The sequence below is a fragment of the Glycine max genome, chromosome 7, assembly GCF_000004515.6.
Source record: "Glycine max cultivar Williams 82 chromosome 7, Glycine_max_v4.0, whole genome shotgun sequence".
NCBI lineage: Eukaryota > Viridiplantae > Streptophyta > Magnoliopsida > Fabales > Fabaceae > Glycine > Glycine max.
In genome coordinates, this window is record NC_038243.2 from 40,154,524 (window position 1) to 40,173,600 (window position 19,077).

The 19,077-nt window shown below is 35.3% G+C and overlaps 1 protein-coding gene across 1 annotated transcript; it reads right to left on the bottom strand.

Annotated features, from left to right (window-relative positions):
- Window positions 1-4,292: 4,292 nt before the first annotated feature.
- On the bottom strand, window positions 4,293-18,105 carry LOC100797137 (protein PHLOEM PROTEIN 2-LIKE A1). The gene is made up of 2 exons (XM_003529384.5): window positions 17,935-18,105; window positions 4,293-5,060 (listed from the first exon to the last, which is right to left on the bottom strand). Exons 1-2 carry the CDS (start codon window positions 18,075-18,077, stop codon window positions 4,691-4,693), a joined length of 513 nt encoding a protein of 170 aa, XP_003529432.1. The 5' UTR covers window positions 18,078-18,105; the 3' UTR covers window positions 4,293-4,690.
- Window positions 18,106-19,077: the final 972 nt, after the last annotated feature.

The following is a 19,077-nucleotide window of genomic DNA, read 5'->3' on the forward strand; positions in this document are numbered from 1 at the left end:
TTTTGAGGACAAAACTTTTTTTAAGGGGGTTGGAATTATAACACCCCATTTTTCATAAAATAAACTCAAGGATTTTATTTCTTTAAAAATAAATAGTTTTAGAAAAAATGATGAGGTTTTTATAATTAAATAAATAAGGAGAAATAACTTTATTAATTAAAATAATGGTTTGAAAGAAAATAAAAAAGATATTTTATTTATTCATTTGATAGGAAATAAAATAGAGTTCTTATTTATAAAATAATAAAAATAAAGAAAAATATAATAAATAATAGGCTGAGAGTACCCTAGCTATAAATATAAACATATTAGGTGAGTTTTCAGACTGACGATACATCTCTACGCTTTCTCTTCCTCTCAAATTCGTTTTTCCTTCTCATCCTCTCAAAACCCTCTCTTTTTCTCGTATACACTCAAATCTGTTTCAGTAAAACGACTATCTTAGACTTGTTAACCGTTGGACCATTGTGAAATTTGAGCATCAAATTCGAAACTCATTTCTAAACATTCTCACCGTTGGAATTTGGGAAGAAATGTTGGAGGTGAGAAAAATGTCCTTCGCATAGCAGCTTTCTCTTTTCCCGTAAAGACCCAAAACCTGTCCCAATAAAACTACAATCCTGGACTCGTTAACTGTTGGATTGTTGTGAAATTTAAACACCACCTTTGGATTTCGTATCCTCACATTTCCATCGTTGGGATTTGCGGAATAGTTTCCACAAACAGCGAAACTTCCCTCGCAGATTGACAGTAAAATGGAGGCTATAATCTCTTCTCCTTTTCTCTGATGCTTGGAAACCCTAACAAAAGAAAAACTTAAGGAATCTTACGGAACTACTAGAGATGCCTCCATCATTGCTGAACTACACACATGAGTCCGCTTAGAGGTAAAGGATGAGTTATTGCAATTGGGGGTTAGAATGAACATGCGTGTGGATCCTTAGAGGATTAAGTTGGGGTTTATTTTGGGGTGTTTATTGAATTATAATTTTCCTTTACGATTATAAATATGATATTATTGTGTTTGATGGACCAATTGGTGTTTTGATGCGAATTGGTTTATAAAATTGAGTGCTCATGGTGTTTTTGTGTTTTTGACCTATGATTTTGATTCATTGATTATAATATGATTGTGTGAACTTGTTTGAGGGGTTTTACTCTCCATGTTGTGAGAAAAGTTTTTGTATAAATTGTTATATTGAGATTATGAAATGGTGATTCAAATTGTGAGTAAGTGACAAATTGAACCTGTAATGAATGGTGAGATACATGTGTATTGAGATGTTGTATGTATTGAGTTGTGACCTATGAACTGTGCAATCACACAATTGTAAGACCCTTTAAGGGCGACGAGTTTTTGCGCAACGAGTATTGTGATGGGATCCACGGTGAAAACCCGACGAGTTGAATCACTTTGAGGCGCGACGAGTTAAAATGATTTTGAAAATAATTGAGTAATTATGTGTATTGCACAGTTCATAGGTAAAGTGTATATGATTCATGAGGTGTGATAACATACTACTTTGGGATTATACCATTGTAATTGAGACCAAGTGTATGTGATAAATTGAGTATGTATTGACTTGTAATATATATGTGCATTGAGATGTTGTGTGCATTGAGTTGTGAGCTATGAATCGTACAATCACACGACTATAAGACCCTTTAAGGACAACGAGTTAATGTACGACGAGTATTATGATGGGAACCACTATGGGGACCCGACGAGTTTAATCACAAGCGCGATGAGATAAAATTATTTTGAGAACAATTGAGGAGTTGTGTATTTTGTATAGTTCATAGAGTTTGCATACTAAAATATTTTCTAGGTTGGACCTGAATCAAGAGGGAGAGACCCTAACATACTCTTCGGAGTGTAGGCCTTGGGGGTAAATACACCTGGTTTGACTGCTCCTTTAAGTCTGTGTCGATCTCACATGGTTGAAGCATTCTCGCAAAACAGGGTGACCCTGACTGGTCTCCCTATGATTTTACCTAGTGAGATGGTCTGACTTACTAGTGTGTGATTTGTCTTGTCATGTACTCCTAGGTGCTCGATGAGGTTTTTCATTGACATGGTACCAAATTGCATATAGGATTGAGTCTTAGTGTATCTGTTGCATAACGCTTGCGTATTGATCGATATTGATTGATTTAGTGATATTGTATTTTGATCATTGAGTACGTGAATGATGTGAAAATGAATGAGATGTGTTGTGATGTGATGTTACGTGACAAAGTGGTGAAATGACTTGAGTAATGTTTATGTAAGTTGTATCTCATTTATATGATATGTATATGTATGTTGTCTCATTTCTCTCTATTAACTAGGAATGTGATGACTCACTCCCCGTGTGCTATTTGTATTTGGATCTTGTGATGATCTCGAACTTTGTGTTTGTGGAAATAGATTGTTAGGTGGATGGTTATGGAAAACCTCATGCTAGAGGACACGAGAACACAATGCTCTGATAGGATGTAACATTGGAGTATAGGTTTCTATATTAATTGCATGAAGTCTTGGACGACCTTGTTTTAAGTCGAGATGATTTTATTATATTTATTTGGACAAGTTTTATTATGATGTTAAAAAAATGAATTTGAGTCTTTTACCCTTTCGAAATGCTTTTATTTAAATGTGTTTTAAAAACTTTAATTAATTATGATTTTTTTATTCATTTTATTATTAGTACATATATGTATGGGGTAAAGAATGTCAAATATATCTTAAAATTCAGAAAAATTTCAAAAATCAAAATAGGGGAACATAAAACCTAAAAACCTTACATGTGATCTAAAATGTAAATGAATCAGAGAGCAGAAGGTGTATCATTTGCAAGCAAAGTCACGTCCAAAACGAAAATGAAACAGATAATGATGGGTATATCTCCAAATTTGGAAAATTTTTAAAAACAAAAGTATGGGAACATAAAACCTAAAAACCTTACTTGTAACAAAGGCTCCTATGATGCAATAGTCGTGTTCGGGCCAATATCCACCACCGGTGTCTCGAGAGGATGAGTATCCAGAGGAAAGTAAAGCAAAGAATGATGAGAAGTGAGAGAAAAGAAGAGAGTAATGGAGAATGAAAAGAAATAGAGGGACGGATGAGTAAAGAATAAGGAAGAAAGTAAAAAATGAGTATTTTTTTGTAACATGCCCATCATCTTCTCTTCAAGTGATTTGAGAGAGGAAGTGACTCTTCATCCTTTTCCAAAACCGAATGAAAGGCTCGAGGGACAAACAAGAGAGTGAACTGAAGAGAAAGAGTGCGTGAGAGGGTTGTGAAATTTGAGGGGTTATTGAAGATGCAGAAAAAATGAGGGGTGAGTACCGTTGGGTCAAAATAGAAAAAGTTAAGAGGAGCAAAAAGTGACACGTGTCCCAACAACCTTCTTTTAATAAGTAGTAATTGATGATAATTTGATCATTGATGATTGATTCTCTCTCTAATTTGCTTTTTTTTTTTTCACCTTACACCTTTCGCACCAAGAGCAAAAATAATTCACGGAAGTGTCAACTTCTACTTCTTTTCCCATCCTTGTCTCTTGAAGAAAAAATGAAACACACTGAACCTCAAAGCCCTTCTTTCCACAAAGCACTCTCACATACGTGTGACCCTTGAAACTTTCTTCTCAAAATGGAACCTCACCGCAACAAATCCCTGCTCCTCCTTCTTCGGCGTCACATGCTTCCTCAACCACGCCAGCATTGTCTCCCTCGACACCAACTCGTTCCCTCTGGCTGGGTCCCTCCTCGAGTTGGTCTTTTCACTCATCGAGTTGACTCAGCCTCAAACTCTCATCCAATTGCAGCATGATACCGTGGTTCACTTGATACCACCACTTGCAGTGGCCCATGTGTAGAGTAGAAGACCCGAAATAATCCACCCACTTTTTCTAGAATTGATTCACCCGCCTATACCTCAACACTGAATAGATGGTTACAGACCATTTTTTCCTTGGTTGATTTTCAGTGGATTGGCTGTTTTGAACCCGAACCCAACGGTTGCTCACCTCTAACGATAAGTATAATTTATTAATTATTATTGGTACAATTATTATTGCAATCATTCATCTTGAAGTATTAAAAAATGCACCGATTATTTACTATGGGATTTTTTTAACCTTATTTTTTACTTGGAATAAATTAGAGAGTTCCATATTTTTAATTTTTAACTCAATAGGTCTTATATTTTACTACTATTATTGAATAGATAAACAAATTATAAAAGAAGGAAAAAAATTACACAACAAACTGCTATATTCTATTTGAATAATGATATTAGAACCCTTCATCATTTCAAATACTTTATTAATACATATCAATATTTTTTCATCACATCTACTTCCTATAATTTTTTTTCTTTCTTCATCTCTCTAGGTATCAACTAGAGTAAAGGTGGCTTTTATTAATTTTATTTAGAAAACAAAGAAAATTACAACAAATTCATTTTGTATACAACTTAAAATTTGTTTGGATAAATTTTTTCATAAATAAAAAAAAATTCTATAAGTTAAAAAAAATTATACATAAGTTAATTTGGTGGAGTTCTTTCATATTTGGTTCTCCAAATATTAATTTTAACTTATGCATAACCTAATTTTAACTTAGAGAAATCTTTTATATTTTTTCTTCTTATTTTTTTTCTTCTATAAAAGCTTCTATATCCCTAATATCTATTCCATATCTAGTTTTTTGGTTTGATGACTACACCTTGGATGACAAGTCCGGTCTTCCACATGCCACCTTCATATTCATACATAGAAATTTCCATCTCGCCAGCATCTTTTTCAGATGCCACAAACTCACCTACTAGAATCTCCATCCAACTCTCCCTTAACTTCTCGTTTAAATTTACTTTGTGTTGTTGTCTCTTACCTCCAGGAAGGACAAATCTAACATTTATTGGAACTTCCCACCCTTGAGATGATTCTTCCAACATAATTAGAAATGACACTTGATATAGAATTCCTAGTGAAAGCTTTCTTGTGTCAAATTTTCCATGCACTTCTAGCCAGCAAACCCTTTTCAACTTAGCCAACTCTACTATCGTGCCACTGCATCATAGATGGATATCAGTTTAGGAAAGTTTGTCATCGTGGCATTACATCATAGATAGTTAGATAACTACATAGACAAACATGCAGATAATTAGACAGATATATGGATAGCTTGTTGTAAAATCAAAGCTGATTGCAATTGTATAAGATGAATATGTACATAAATTTCAAGACTAATATATATAGAGAGGTAGATAGATAAACAAGTTGTTATATAGGAAAAAATAAACAATGATAGTTGTTGCTGTGAAAATTGTGGTTAATCAGTCATTGTGTCAACTAATTATCAACAAATGATTTCTTTATGCGACTAACTCAAGGAAAGAACTATGTTTCTTGATTAGATTCCTAATCCACTTCAAAGAGCTTTCTAACAATGGTTGAATTAAAGTTTATATGCTACTCTACTCCTATAAAATTGCAGTAGTAAAAAGTTGTAAATAAAGCAATAAATAAATAGATGAATAGTTGAAAAAAAAAATTACGTTGATTTGGTCAAAGACCTAATTTACATTTTGCTTTTAATTTTTCTATTTATAATATTTTTTAAGCCGTCACAAGCATAATCATTTTCTGGGTACGTCAATCGTTTTTTGGGTATGTTAGCCATTTTCTAATAACTACCTACTTATGACGGTTATGGGTGCATGCTTCCATCATGGGATTTTGTCCTGGAATCTATCCCTAATATTTTGCCACTTTTTGACCTTTGTCTACTTCATTCCATGCACAGGAAAACAACTATTAACATTCATTGCCCATCTTTCCTACTTTTTTAAGGAAATCATAGTTTCATATGCATTTAGACTTTGAAAGTTGTCTGCAATTGCCTTCCATGTTCAAATCTCCCCTCCAATTTCATCTTCCTCAAAGTAGGTCTGATTTTGGGTTGTTTATCCATTCAATTTTTGTTGTGCTAGATGTGAGAAATAGTTGTTAGCTGTCAGAAATAGTTTATTTTTTAGCCGTAAAAAATGACAATTGTAGTCGTTAGTCATTTTAGCACTAAGTGGAACTAGAATTCATTTAGATTGAGCTGCAATAATTGGTGGCCATTGGCTGAATTAACGTACCAACTGAATTAACCGTTAGCCAGTGATAAAAACGACTAGTCTTAATAGCAAATATTTTTAGCATTAATTATCAATTTTATAGATCTATCCCGACAAACAATTTTTCTCTAGTTTAATCTGAAAGGATTTTCTTCTTTAGAAAAACTAAAACAAAAAGCTACCCATGACCATCCTTAAATAAAAGGGTGGTAAAATCAGGGTAGGGAGCATCCAAAATGCACAACCTTTGAGGTTGTCAAACATGTCGATTGGCAAGAACATGAGCTATTTAATTAGTTTCCCTATCTATATAAGTAATATCAACAAAAGAATCTCAGTTAATAAGCTCTAAGACTATCAAAACTACGGCAATATGGGGGTGAAAATCTGGGCAACAATTGTTGTTGAAGATGTCCACCATATTCTTGTTGTCCATCTCACAGAGGATGTTTCTGAAGCCTTTATCCCAGGCAAGGATTAAGCCATGTCTCAAGGCCATGATCTCCGCTTTAGCACTATCTCCAAGACCATCAAAGGAGTAGACTCCAACGATCCAATTGTAAGTGTGGTCACAGATGACTCCACCTGCACCTATAGAGCTCGATTCTAGTAAGCAACTCCCATCAACATTAAGCTTCAAGGAACCCGAAGGAGGAGACTGCCATCTGGGAAAATAAGAAGGGCTTCCACTGCTCGTCCAAATTCATGATAGGCAAGAATAAAGTCATCATGGAAGAGCTGGATATTATTGATAACCTTCTTAATAGTCTACTTGTCCTCTTCAAAAATACGGTTGTTCTTCCATCTCCAAATCCACCAGAGAGTAGAAGAGAAGAGGAAGCCACTATTGCTACTAAGATGGACTTGCAGCCACCTCAAGTATTGGAGCTGAGAAACTCTGGCCTTGAAAGGAAGCCCAACCTAAGCCAGATTTCTCTTGCATAGGGGCAATCCCTGAGGTAGTGAAGGAAGTCTTCATTGGGGCTAGAGCAATACGGGCATCTAGCCAAACTTGCTATGAAATCTAACGGAGTTAATAGGAAGGGATGGTGAAGGGTAAGCCAAATCATAATACGAATCTTCTCAAGGATATGGAGCTTCCACAACCACTTAAAAGGAGCAATGGAGGCATTAGAAATTTGAAGATCTACAAAGGAGAGCCATTTATAAGCAGAAGCCGCAGTGTAACATCCATTGCTAGAGTGGCCCCAAACTCATCTGTCAATGAAACCTTAAGCCAAAGTAGGTTCCACTTCCAAGATGAGGTCAATGAAATTGTTGGGCAAGGAGGTTCTGATATCCCTAAGATACCAATGATCATCCCGGATAATGTTTTGCATGCACATGGTATCAACATAGTCCACATAGGGGACTTTTTTGGCAAATAAATCCAGTGTACGTGAGACCAATTATCATACCAAATAGAAGAGTCTCTAGCACAAATCCAAAACTTGAAGCCCTAAAGAAGATCATCTTTAGTAGCAAGAACACCCTTCCAAATATAGGAAACTCTTAAAGTCTTAGATGAGCTGAGGAAATGATTATTTCGGACATATTTGTCAGAGACCAAATTCATCCAAAGAGAGTCCTTCTCAGCAACAATATCCCAAACAAGTTTTCCAAGAAGTGAGATGTACTAAGATCAGCCAGCCTAACACCAAGACCTCCATCAAATTTAGGGGATATCAGTGTTTGCCAATTAACAAGATGCCAACAACGATAATTAGTAGAGGGATACCAAATAAAGTTGCAAACAACTTTGCCAATCTCCTCACACACACCCTTGGCAAGGAGAAAAAGTTGCATATTGTACACTAGCAATGAGGAAAGCACAATATTAACTAAGCAAACCCTTCCCGCTCTGTTCAAAGTCTCCCTTTCCAAGAAGTAAGCCTTCTTTAGATTTTTTTTCCAAGATAAAAGTAAAGGAATCCTTAGTGACTCTTCTTTTCAATAGAGAGAACCCAAGATAACGACCGAGATCATTGACAACTTTAAAAGAAGAAATATCGTGCAACTTTTGCTTATGAGATTAGCTAACTCCTCTAGAAAACATGATTTGGATTTTTCAGCATTCTCCTAAATCCCAGATTCAACACAAAAAAATCTCAAGAGTCAAGTTAATGAGGTTCATTTGAGACTCTTTAGCATTGTAGAAGAGCATAATATCATTTGCAAAAAGCAAATGAGACATTTTTGGGGCTCATTTTCAAATAGTGACTGGATCTCAAAAAGTCCATCATCTACCATTTGGTGGATGTAGAGAGAAATTTTCTCCATGCACTTAAAGATATAAATAGATATGGGATCTCCTTGTCTCAGGCCCTTAGAAGGTTTGAAGCCTCTTGCTCTATTCCACACCACACAAAAATTAAAAGTAGTGGTACACCACATGATAAGAGAAATAGTTGAGTTGGGAAACCCAAAATCTTTAAGGCCCTGATGCAAGTAGTCCTAGTTAATCCTATCATAAGCTTTCTCAAAGTCAATTTTGAGGGCCAAACTCCCTTGCTTAGACTAGATCGATGCATAGAATAGACAATCTCTTAAGCTATGATAGCATTCTCAGTAGTGCCCCTCCCAAGGATGAAACTTCCTTGGAGAGGGCTAATGATGCCTTCAAGAAAGGGACAAATACAGGCAACAATAACTTTGGTGATGACATTATAAATGACATTACAAAGACTTATTGACCTAAAATCCTTAAATTGCTTTGGATGGTTAATTTTAGGGATAAGGACACTAAGGGTCTCCATAATCTTATATTCAACCTAACCTTGAGAAAAGGCATCACGAACCAGCTTCCACACATCATTCTTGATAATATCCAATACTTCTTGAAGAAATAAGGTTGAAAACTGTCAGGTCCATGTGATTTGTAAGATTGCATATTCATAAGGGTGACCTTGACCTCCTCAAGAGTGATTGAAGCCAAGAGAGCAACTTTATCGTCATCACTGAGTTGGGGTTGACTACGAACATGAAGGGAATCATTACTTTGTCTAAAGGGGAGACAAAACAGATTGTGAAAGTATTTTCTAGCTCCATCTTTCAAAATATGAAGGTCATTGCACCAAATCCCTGAATCAAGACGGAGGGTATGAATGGTGTTTTTGCTACGTCTAACCACAACTTGGGTGTGGAAGAACTTAGTATTTCTATCCCTTGACTTAATCCATTCCTCTCGAGATTCCTAAAACCAAATAATCTCTTATTGCTTAAGGATCTCCCTATATTCGGCTTGGATATTAGCTTCAAGAAAAAGGATGTCAATAGTTAGGTTCTCGTCCATTTCTTTTTGGATGTCCCTCAAACTCGCTTTAACTCTCATTTTTGTGAAATATATTACCAAAAACATTAGTGTTAAACCATTTAGATTCCATTCCTACCTCATCAAGTTTGCCACTAATAGTAGAATTAGGGTACTCCCAAGGTTCCTTCACAACATGCTGGAAATCCCCGTGCCTGGTCCAAGATGCAAGAAATCTCCAAGGAAAATTTCTATTGGACACTCCACTGTCCTTAAGGCTAATAAAGATGGGACAGTGGTTCGAGTGGAGTCTAGTGAGGTTGATAGCATTAGCTTCTAGGAAAACATTCCTCTACTCAAATTCCACCATGACTCTATCGAGCATTTTAGCTTTGTTGATGCCTGTTGGTAGTTGATTAGATGATAGTTGATAGTTTTAGAGAATTGTTTTAGAAAGAAGGCTATGTCATTGATTTCTTGGATTGTCAATTACAACATACCAATTGCCTATTTATAGGCTCAAGTCACCAACCTCTCAATGGTGGTGAATGTTTCTACATTACTTTAGATCTTTCTAGAGTTTTCATGATAGATTAGTATCATGATAGTTCTAGATTCTTCTATCTTATACATATACTTATAGTTCTAGATTGTTCTACCATATTCTATAGTTCTAGGATATTCTACTATTTTCATACATATTATATTTAAGAATATTCTAGAAATTTGTAGCAATTTCAACACTCCTCCTTGATGCAAATTTCTGTGACTCCGAGCATAGCTCGTAATTCTTCAAATCTTGGTCTTGGCAAAGCCTTCGTGAATATGTCTGCAATTTGATCTTCTGTTCTGCAGTAGTCGAGTTTGATCTCTTTAGTTGCTTCAGCTTCTCTGATAAAGTGATACTTGATTGCTATGTGTTTTGTTCTGTTGTGATAAACTGGATTCTTCGCCATTGCAATTGCTGATTTGTTGTCGCAGTTGATTTTAGTAGGCTTATCTTGTTTTTCTCCCATGTCTTCAAGTATCCTACGAAGCCATATAGCTTGACTCGTTGCTTCAGCAACTGCCACGTACTCTGCTTCTGCTGTTGATTGTGCTACTGTAGCTTGCTTCTTCGACGCCCAAGAGAACATTCCCGATCCTAGTGAGAAAGCATAGCCAGAGGTACTCTTCATGTCATCTGTTGAACCTGCCCAATCACTGTCGGTGTAGCCAAGTAATTCTGAGTTGGTTTCGGTAGTATACCATATACCGAACGCTTTTGTTCCTTGTAGATACCTCAAAATTCTTTTTCCTGCTCCAAAGTGTATTTGACTTGGGCTTTGCATGAATCTTGATAGAAGACTTGTAGCATACATTATGTCAGGCCGTGTAGCTTGAGACTTGATGTAAAGTGTAGGCTCACTCTTGCTCCTCCTGAATCCTCGATCCATGAAATACTGATTGATTCTGCTATACCATGCTCGAGGTGCTTGCTTCAAACCGTAGAGTGCTTTTCTTAGTTTTAACACTTTGTTTTCTTTGCCTTCAGACACGAATCCTTGTGGCTGCTCCACATAGATCTCTTTTTCAAGTACGCCGTTAAGGAAGACGGATTTGACATCTAGTTGATGGATACTCCATCCTTTTTGTGACGCAAGAGCTATTAGAGCTCTTATGGTATCAAGACGAGCTACTGGTGAAAATGTCTCATTGTAGTCAATTCCAGGTTGCTGTGAGTAACCCTTAGCTACTAGCCTCGCCTTGTGTTTCTGTATGGTGCCATCAGGGTTGAGCTTTGTCTTATAGACCCACTTAACCCCAATGATATCTTTTCCATGGGGACGATTTACTAACTCCCATGTGTTGCTTTTCTCGATCATCTATATCTCTTCTTCCATTGCCTTGACCCATACTTCCTGCTTTGACGCTTCTTCAAAGCTTCCAGGTTCAAGTATGGCCAAGTTACAAGTTTCATATATGTCCACCAAAGATCTTACTCGTCTTGGAGTAGACTCTGGTGATGATAGTTCTTGATCTTGTTGTTGTGATGGAGGTGAAGGTGGTTCACCTGGGTCTTTTTCCTCATCTTCTTCTTGAGGTAGTTGAGCGGGTATAAGAACGTTCTTCTCCACTTTTTCTTCATCCCAATTCCATGAAGCAGATTCATTAACTTCAACATCTCGACTGATGACGAGTTTCTTAGTTTGCAAGTTGTAGACACGGTAGCCCTTAGAGATATTGCTATACCCAAGGAAGATACCTCGTATAGTCTTGTCTTCAAGCTTGTGCCTCTTCACGTCTGGAATATGAATGTAGCATATAGATCCAAAGACCCTTAGGTGCTTTGCTGATGGCTTCTTCCCGTTCCAAGCTTCAATTGGAGTCATGTCTTTTACAGACTTAGTTGGACATCTGTTGAGTATGTAAACAGCAGTGTAGACTGCTTCAGCCCAGAATGTGTTAGGTAGTCCCTTTTCCTTGAGCATCGATCTAGCCATCTCCATAACTGTGCGATTCTTTCTCTCGGACACTCCATTTTGTTGAGGAGAATATGCGACTGTAAGTTGTCTCTCAATGCCTTCATCCTCACAAAATCTTTCAAACTCGCGAGAGGTGTACTCTTTGCCGCGATCACTTCTTAGTACTTTTATCCGTTTTCCACTTTGATTTTCAGCAAGGGCCTTGAACTTTTTGAATACTCCAAAGACTTCTGATTTTTCTTTTAGAAAATATACCCATGTCATTCTAGAGAAGTCATCAATGAAGAGTATGAAGTACCTGTTGTTCCCATGTGATGGCGTCCTCATTGGTCCACAAACGTCCGTATGTATCAGCTCCAATAGATCTTTCGCTCTCCATGCTCCACTTGTTGAGAAAGGAAATCGGTGTTGCTTACCAAGAAGACATCCTTCACACACTTCATTGTTCTCCTTTATGCTTGGAAGATCTCTTATCATGTTCTTCTCATGTAACAACTTCAAGGCATGTGAGTTGAAGTGGCCAAATCTTCGATGCCATAGCCATGAATCATCAACTTGTACCTTCATGGCAATGTTTGTTGCATATTTTAAATTTAGAGGGAAGCTTCTATTGCTCTTATTCATCTTTACTTGGGCTATCTCAGACCTTTTATTTTTGTTGTCTAAGATTTTGCATACACCTCCTTCAAAGTGAAGTGTGTAGTCTCTCTCCATCATTTGGCCAATGCTTAGAAGATTTTCTTTTAGGCTGGGAACTAGTAAGACATCATGGATGAGTCGCGTACCTTTTTCTGTCTCCACCATGACAGTGCCTTTGCCTTTTGATTCAACCACACTTCCATTTCCCAGTCGAACTTTGACTTTGACAGACTCATCAATACTTTTGAAAATAGTCTCATCCTTGGCCATGTGATTGCTACATCCACTATCCAAGTACCAGTTTCCTCCCTTTTCTTTTATTGAGTCTTGAGTGGTGTAGAACGTACATTGTTCTTGATCATGCTCCCCTACGATATTAGCTTGATGCCTATTTTTGTTGCGACAATTTTTCTCTACGTGCCCGAACTTCTTGCAATGGTTGCATTGTGGCATATTACGAAACCAACAATTTTTCTCTGTGTGACCTTGCCTTTTGCATATATTGCATGGAGGATTTTTATCTGTTTTGTTCTTAAGGAAATTCCTAGAACCTTCTCTTCTTCTAGAAGTTTCTCCATAATTTTTCTTTCCTCTATTTTCTTTGTTTTGGGGCTGAAATTTAAACTTTGACTGGAAGGCATTTTTAATTGTATCTTCTTTATGCCTATACAGTCTTTGCTCATATGCTTCAAGAGAGCCCACAAGTTCTGTCTCTGATAGAGTGGACAGATCTTTGGTTTCCTCAATCGTTGTCACGATTGGGTCAAACTTTTGGGGCATAGTAATTAGAATTTTCTCAACAATTTTCTTGTCAAGAATATCTTCCCCAAAAGCTCTCATTTGATTAACTATTTCTTTAACTTTAGAATAGTAATCTTTAACTGTCTCAGACTCCTTCATCTTCAATAGTTCAAAATCCCTTCTTAGAGATTGAAGTTTAACGGCACGTACCTTAACACTTCCTTGAAACTCCTCCTGCAATGTGTTCCACACTTCTTTGGCAGTCTTAGCTCCCATAATTATTGGGAAGATTGGATCAGTCACCGCTTGTTGCAAGGTGAACAATGCCTTTGAATTTTTCTGTTTATTTTTCTTCAACTCTTTTTCTTGAGATGCATTAAGAGCTGAAGTATCCGCGGGAATGGTGAAGCCTTCTTCTACTATGTCCCATAAATCTTGAGATGAAAAATATGTTTCCATTTTAACACGCCAGAAATCATAATTTTCACCATTGAAGATAGGGATAGAAATAGTTGACGATTGAGTAGTGTTATCCATAGCTTAGAAAAAATATTATTAGAGTGGGTTAATAGTACAAAGGAAATTTTTGAAGTAGTTGGGAGGATTTTGGAATGGTAGGTAGGTAATATAACTACGCCCAATGTATGACCGAACGTGGCTCTGATACCACTGTTGGTAGTTGATTAGATGATAGTTGATAGTTGATAGTTGATAGTTTTAGAGAATTGTTTTAGAAAGAAGGCTATGTCATTGATTTCTTGGATTGTCAATTACAACATACCAATTGCCTATTTATAGGCTCAAGTCATCAACCTCTCAATGGTGGTGAATGTTTCTACATTACTTTAGATCTTTCTAGAGTTTTCATGATAGATTAGTATCATGATAGTTCTAGATTCTTCTATCTTATACATACACTTATAGTTCTAGATTGTTCTACCATATTCTATAGTTCTAGGATATTCTACTATTTTCATACATATTATATTTAAGAATATTCTAGAAATTTGTAGCAATTTTAACAATGCCATTATGCTCTCTATGAAACCAAGCCCCTCAGATTCAATATCCAACATGTGGAAAAAGTTAATCACACCAAGGAACTTGGCTGCTCAAGAGGCATTGAAAAGGCTCCCCTTAACATCTAAGACTTAAGCCACTTTATTAAAATCCCTAATCATCAACCACAACATGTTAATGGTGTCCCTAAGAAGCTTGAGATACTCCTATAAATGCACTCTGGAAGCATGATGAGGCCAAAATTGGTCAATAGAGGAAGACCTTGTGGATGGCCTGGCAAGGTGAAAAGGCTGAGGTAGATGGCATGTTTAGGTTGGGTGAGAGGAAAAAGACAGGTCAGGGCCTTTGGGAGGATTCTTAAGGGAGCCAATGGATAAAGTGAATTTTTGCTAGGGTAAGTTTACCACTTTTTTCCCTAGGTTTTTGGGAATAAGTGTCAATGAGGAAGGTTTCAAGGGGTCCCTACAGGGTCTTTTCCTCTTGGGATCCTATTTATTATGAATAATAGGTCTTTGGTTAGGGATAGGGTGGGGTTGGTATTCGTGTTTCGGTATTTCAAAGTACCAAACGGGTTAGCTCGGTTGATCAAAGCTCCCTCATGGAATCGAGGAGTAGTATTTAACTTCCTGTTGGCTTTCTTTTTTCTTTAAACCACTAGCCACTCACCATGGGCTTGGAGTCAAAGCTACCATTCTCGATAGGACACTTAAGTTAAGTAGAGAAAGATGAAATTAATTCCTCCATTGAGTTTGGTTTAGAAGCCTTCTCGGGGGAAACCTTATTAGCACCCAAGGAAGTGTCATTAGGGTCCATGTTTTTGGCTTCCTCTTTCTCCTTGTTAGGCCAGTCCCTTGACCTTTGACAATAGTGATACCAGTAGACTCTAATGTTCACTCTTCCCACCACAAGTTTGCTAAGGTCTATTTCCTCACAAACCCTAGCAAATATCCCTCAATTTGCCTAAAGAGTGTTAGTATCTACGTTGATCGGTTTTCCAACTACAGAATCCAGACCAAGGAAAAAAATTTCATCATAGTAGACCGTGTTAAGGCTGGGAAAATGAACTCGGGCCAAGTTATTGTCTATGGTGTCACCTTCTGCAATGAAATCTATAGTCCAAATTTTGGCAATCCAGTAGTGGTCAAAAAACACCCATGGGCCGCCACTCATGGACTTCTACCTATCTTTAAGAGAATCAAATTTCACCATAAAATAGTCGTGCCCAACATCACAAAGATCAAACCCTTGTCTAAGCAAAAGATCATTTTTTTTTCTTAGTGGCTAAGGGGCGACTAACCACCTTGTCACGAAAGCAAGTACGATTAGGGGGGAGGGGGGGTCATCTGGGGGATTTCGACAAACAGGTTTCATGAAGAAACAGAGAAGACAAAGTTTTCAGGCTTCATTTAGTGAATTACAATTCTTAATATACAATGAGTATAGAATGGAGGAAAATAAAATAAAAATGATATTGTCAATAGACTGCTCACATGTTCTTGAACACAACTTTTACGATATTGTGTTCAATTATGGATTTGAATTCTGTACGCATGAAATTTTCCTTTCCTATATTATGAAGATATTTTATAGTATATATTTTTTTCTAATGGAAATTTCAAATGTATGCTAATATGAATCAATAATATACATTAACTTCTTATACTAACAAATAAATATATAGTTGCTAATTAATAAACTATTTAAATATAAAAAATTAATATTTTTTTCTTTTTCTTCTTAAAAGAAAAAAAAAAGGCATGTAAGGCATCACAATATATATTAAGAGGAATCCTAACTAGGTTAGCACTCCGGACAATACCCATAGTTTATAAGATGCCAAGAATATATTAATAAAAACAAGAATGAACAAAAAATATGGAGAAACCATATCAAATCCATGAGAAACTGAAGAGCTATTTAAACCTATATATAAGAAGGCATACTAATACTATTGCTGGAGAAATAATAAAGGGAATTGAATCCTACCACAAAAATCCATGTGTGTTAGATTCGTTAGAGACTAATTGATGCAGAGCATATTGCGATATTTTTGTCAAAACGGCATCTTATCTTTTACTATAATTCTTGGAATATCTGTTGTTTTATTTAGGAATTTCCTATATTTTATTGTTTTTTATTTTGGAAAATTAGGAAGATATGATCCTATTTAATTAGGGAAATTAGGATAATTCGATCCTTATTTAATCAGGAAATTTAGGAAGATATAATTCTTACTTGTTTCCTTATTTAGGTATACTCTGCCTATACGAGGTAATTTTATGTATTAAAAACAGGTTGGAATGAAATAAAGTAGTCAGGTTTTCTTATGCATCAATCTCTCGATATTCTTAGGAATCTATAAGTTGTTGATCAGTTTCACCATGCTGCATCAGATTGGTATTAGTAGTCAGCACGACCTAGCATGATGTCGCCAAACCGTGCCAACTTGTAAGACGTGGCCCAACGGGACAAGATTGCGCATTAGTGCTAACAAGTGGAATGATACCTTTGCAAGCACTCTCTTTGAAATTTTTTATATTTTGTTGTTTTCTATTTTGGGAATTTAGGAAGATATGATCCTATTTAATTTGGAAGATAGGATCCTTATTTACTTAGGGAAATTAGGATGATATGATCGTTATTTGTTTTCTTATTTGGGTTTACTTTGCCTATCTATAGGAAATTTTATGTATTCAAAACAGAGTGGATTGAAATAAAGTATTGAGGTTTCCTCATACATTAATCTCTCAGTATCAATGAGTTGTTGACCAGTTTCCCCATGTACCTGCAGCGCTAGCTAACTTATCTGTATTTCTTTTACAAAAATATGACTCGGTTAAAAATACATAGTTTTTAGTTAAAGCTATATAATTTAACCACCTATTCCTAATTTTCTAAGGGACCAAAAAGGGAGAAGTAAAAGTAGAAACAACCAGATAGGAATCACTTTCAAACCAAATTGTTTATATTAACAAAATTTTCACTAGACATCTACTTTAATAATTAAACTAAACCTAACAATTAATTCATTACTACCAGTTTTATACATTTTATCGATGTTTTTAAAACCTTATTGGTGATTAAATAAGTCAAAGTTTAATAGTTTAACCAAAGTTAAAATGTAATCGAACTAATATTAATAAAACAATAATAAAAGTTAAATAATACACATTTTATTATTTCATATCACTAAAAACTTTAATAATACGTAATTTGATAGGTTCATAATATTTAAAGTACAAACTAAAGTTTAAATCAAATATAGCATAATACTTAGGTCTAAATTTCAACAATACACAATAATATTTATTAACAATATAACAAGTTTATATTTATATTTTAAAAGAAATTAAATGACAAATTCTTTAAGTTATTTTTTATTTTATTTTTTGAAAAAATCAAAATAATGTTGTATTAAGAATTTTCTTTTATTGACTTCCTGTGAACTGTTTTTTTTTTGTCGATTTTTAATCCTTTTTTATTGGTTTTTGCATTTTTTGACCATTTTTTTCTGTTTTGTTGACAAGTTTCTCTTCATAATAGTTTTGTGGTATATTTGAATTGAACACTTGATTGGTTCATCAGTTTTTGATCCAATCAGTCGGTCCGATCTACTTTTTAGAACACTACTTTCTATATAGACTTTTTTGTTTTATAAGTAAGACCCCTAAATATTTTTTGAGAGATAGAAGTGTGTTGAGTACCTTGTTTCTTTCTGTTGTACCCATATCCAATATTCTGGAGTGTCTCCCCAGGTAATTGAGAGTGCTCTCGCATACAGCATGAAACAGTTTGTGCTGCCGGAAGCGGAGCCAGACTTTGGCTTGGATAGTCGAGAACCTCCCATTTTCCTTACTCTACTATACGTTCCTAGGTAACTGAGGTTCCAAATATATAACATTTAGAGTTGATTCTGTAAGTTCTGAACCTTTGCTATTGCATTTTCTTTTCTTTTTTTTATTCCAAAGGGCATAAGATGCTCCATGATAAGAGTGCTGATTCGATATATATGACTTGGACAGTTTATTTTATGGTTTCTTTTTTGAAGAATCGTGAACTTACACCATAATGACTCTACATTCTGATAAAAAAAAAGAGTCTGGAAAAAATAAATTTTGCAATTGAAAATTGAAATTCTAGTAAACTTCAATTGCAGTACCGGAACAAATTGAAAAAAAGTGGAATAACATTGATTGGTTTTAGTTGGATTTCATTGTACAGAAAATCATATTCCTTTCATTCTCAAATTACATTCTCATATCATATCATATCATATAGCTTTATAAATTACATCCCTTTCTTATAGATGAATATGTGTTATACGTTATTCAATTTTAATATAAACAAGCATCCTATGTTATAAATCAAACTTCAGTACAATTATCGTATACAAAGAAAATTCACCTAGTCACATAATTATGTCTTAATTTTTGTCTCACCAATAAAAAAAAATAGACATGTCGTTAAAATAATGCTTGTAATTTTTAACATTCCTCCCATTACCTTTAACCGATCTTATTTAAATGATATATCATATTTTATTATTATTGGCAGAATAAATTATACATTAAATTAGTTTATTATTCCTCTAATTTATGTTTTAGGTTTGATTTAATCTTTTAATTTTTTTATTTAATTTGATCCTCTAATTTTTAAAATCTATTCAATGTATATTATATTGCTATATTATTTAGACATACAAAAATGATAATGAGAATAAGGTACTTCAGCGTACATGGTAGAGAAATAGTGTTGCATAACTAATATTCTATTTCCTGATTCTTTGGTTTGATGGCAACACCTTGAATGACAAGCCCCGTTTTCAACATGCCACCTTCATGTTCATT

Bases quoted from the DNA above. Each gene is read 5' to 3' on its own strand.
- LOC100797137 (XM_003529384.5), bottom strand. From the start codon at position 18,077: ATGGGAGGTTCTCGACTATCCAAGCCAAAGTCTGGCTCCGCTTCCGGC. The intron at 5,061-17,934 runs GTACTCAACACA...TCTATGATGCAG, and splicing joins GTACAACAGAAAGAAACAAG to TGGCACGATAGTAGAGTTGG.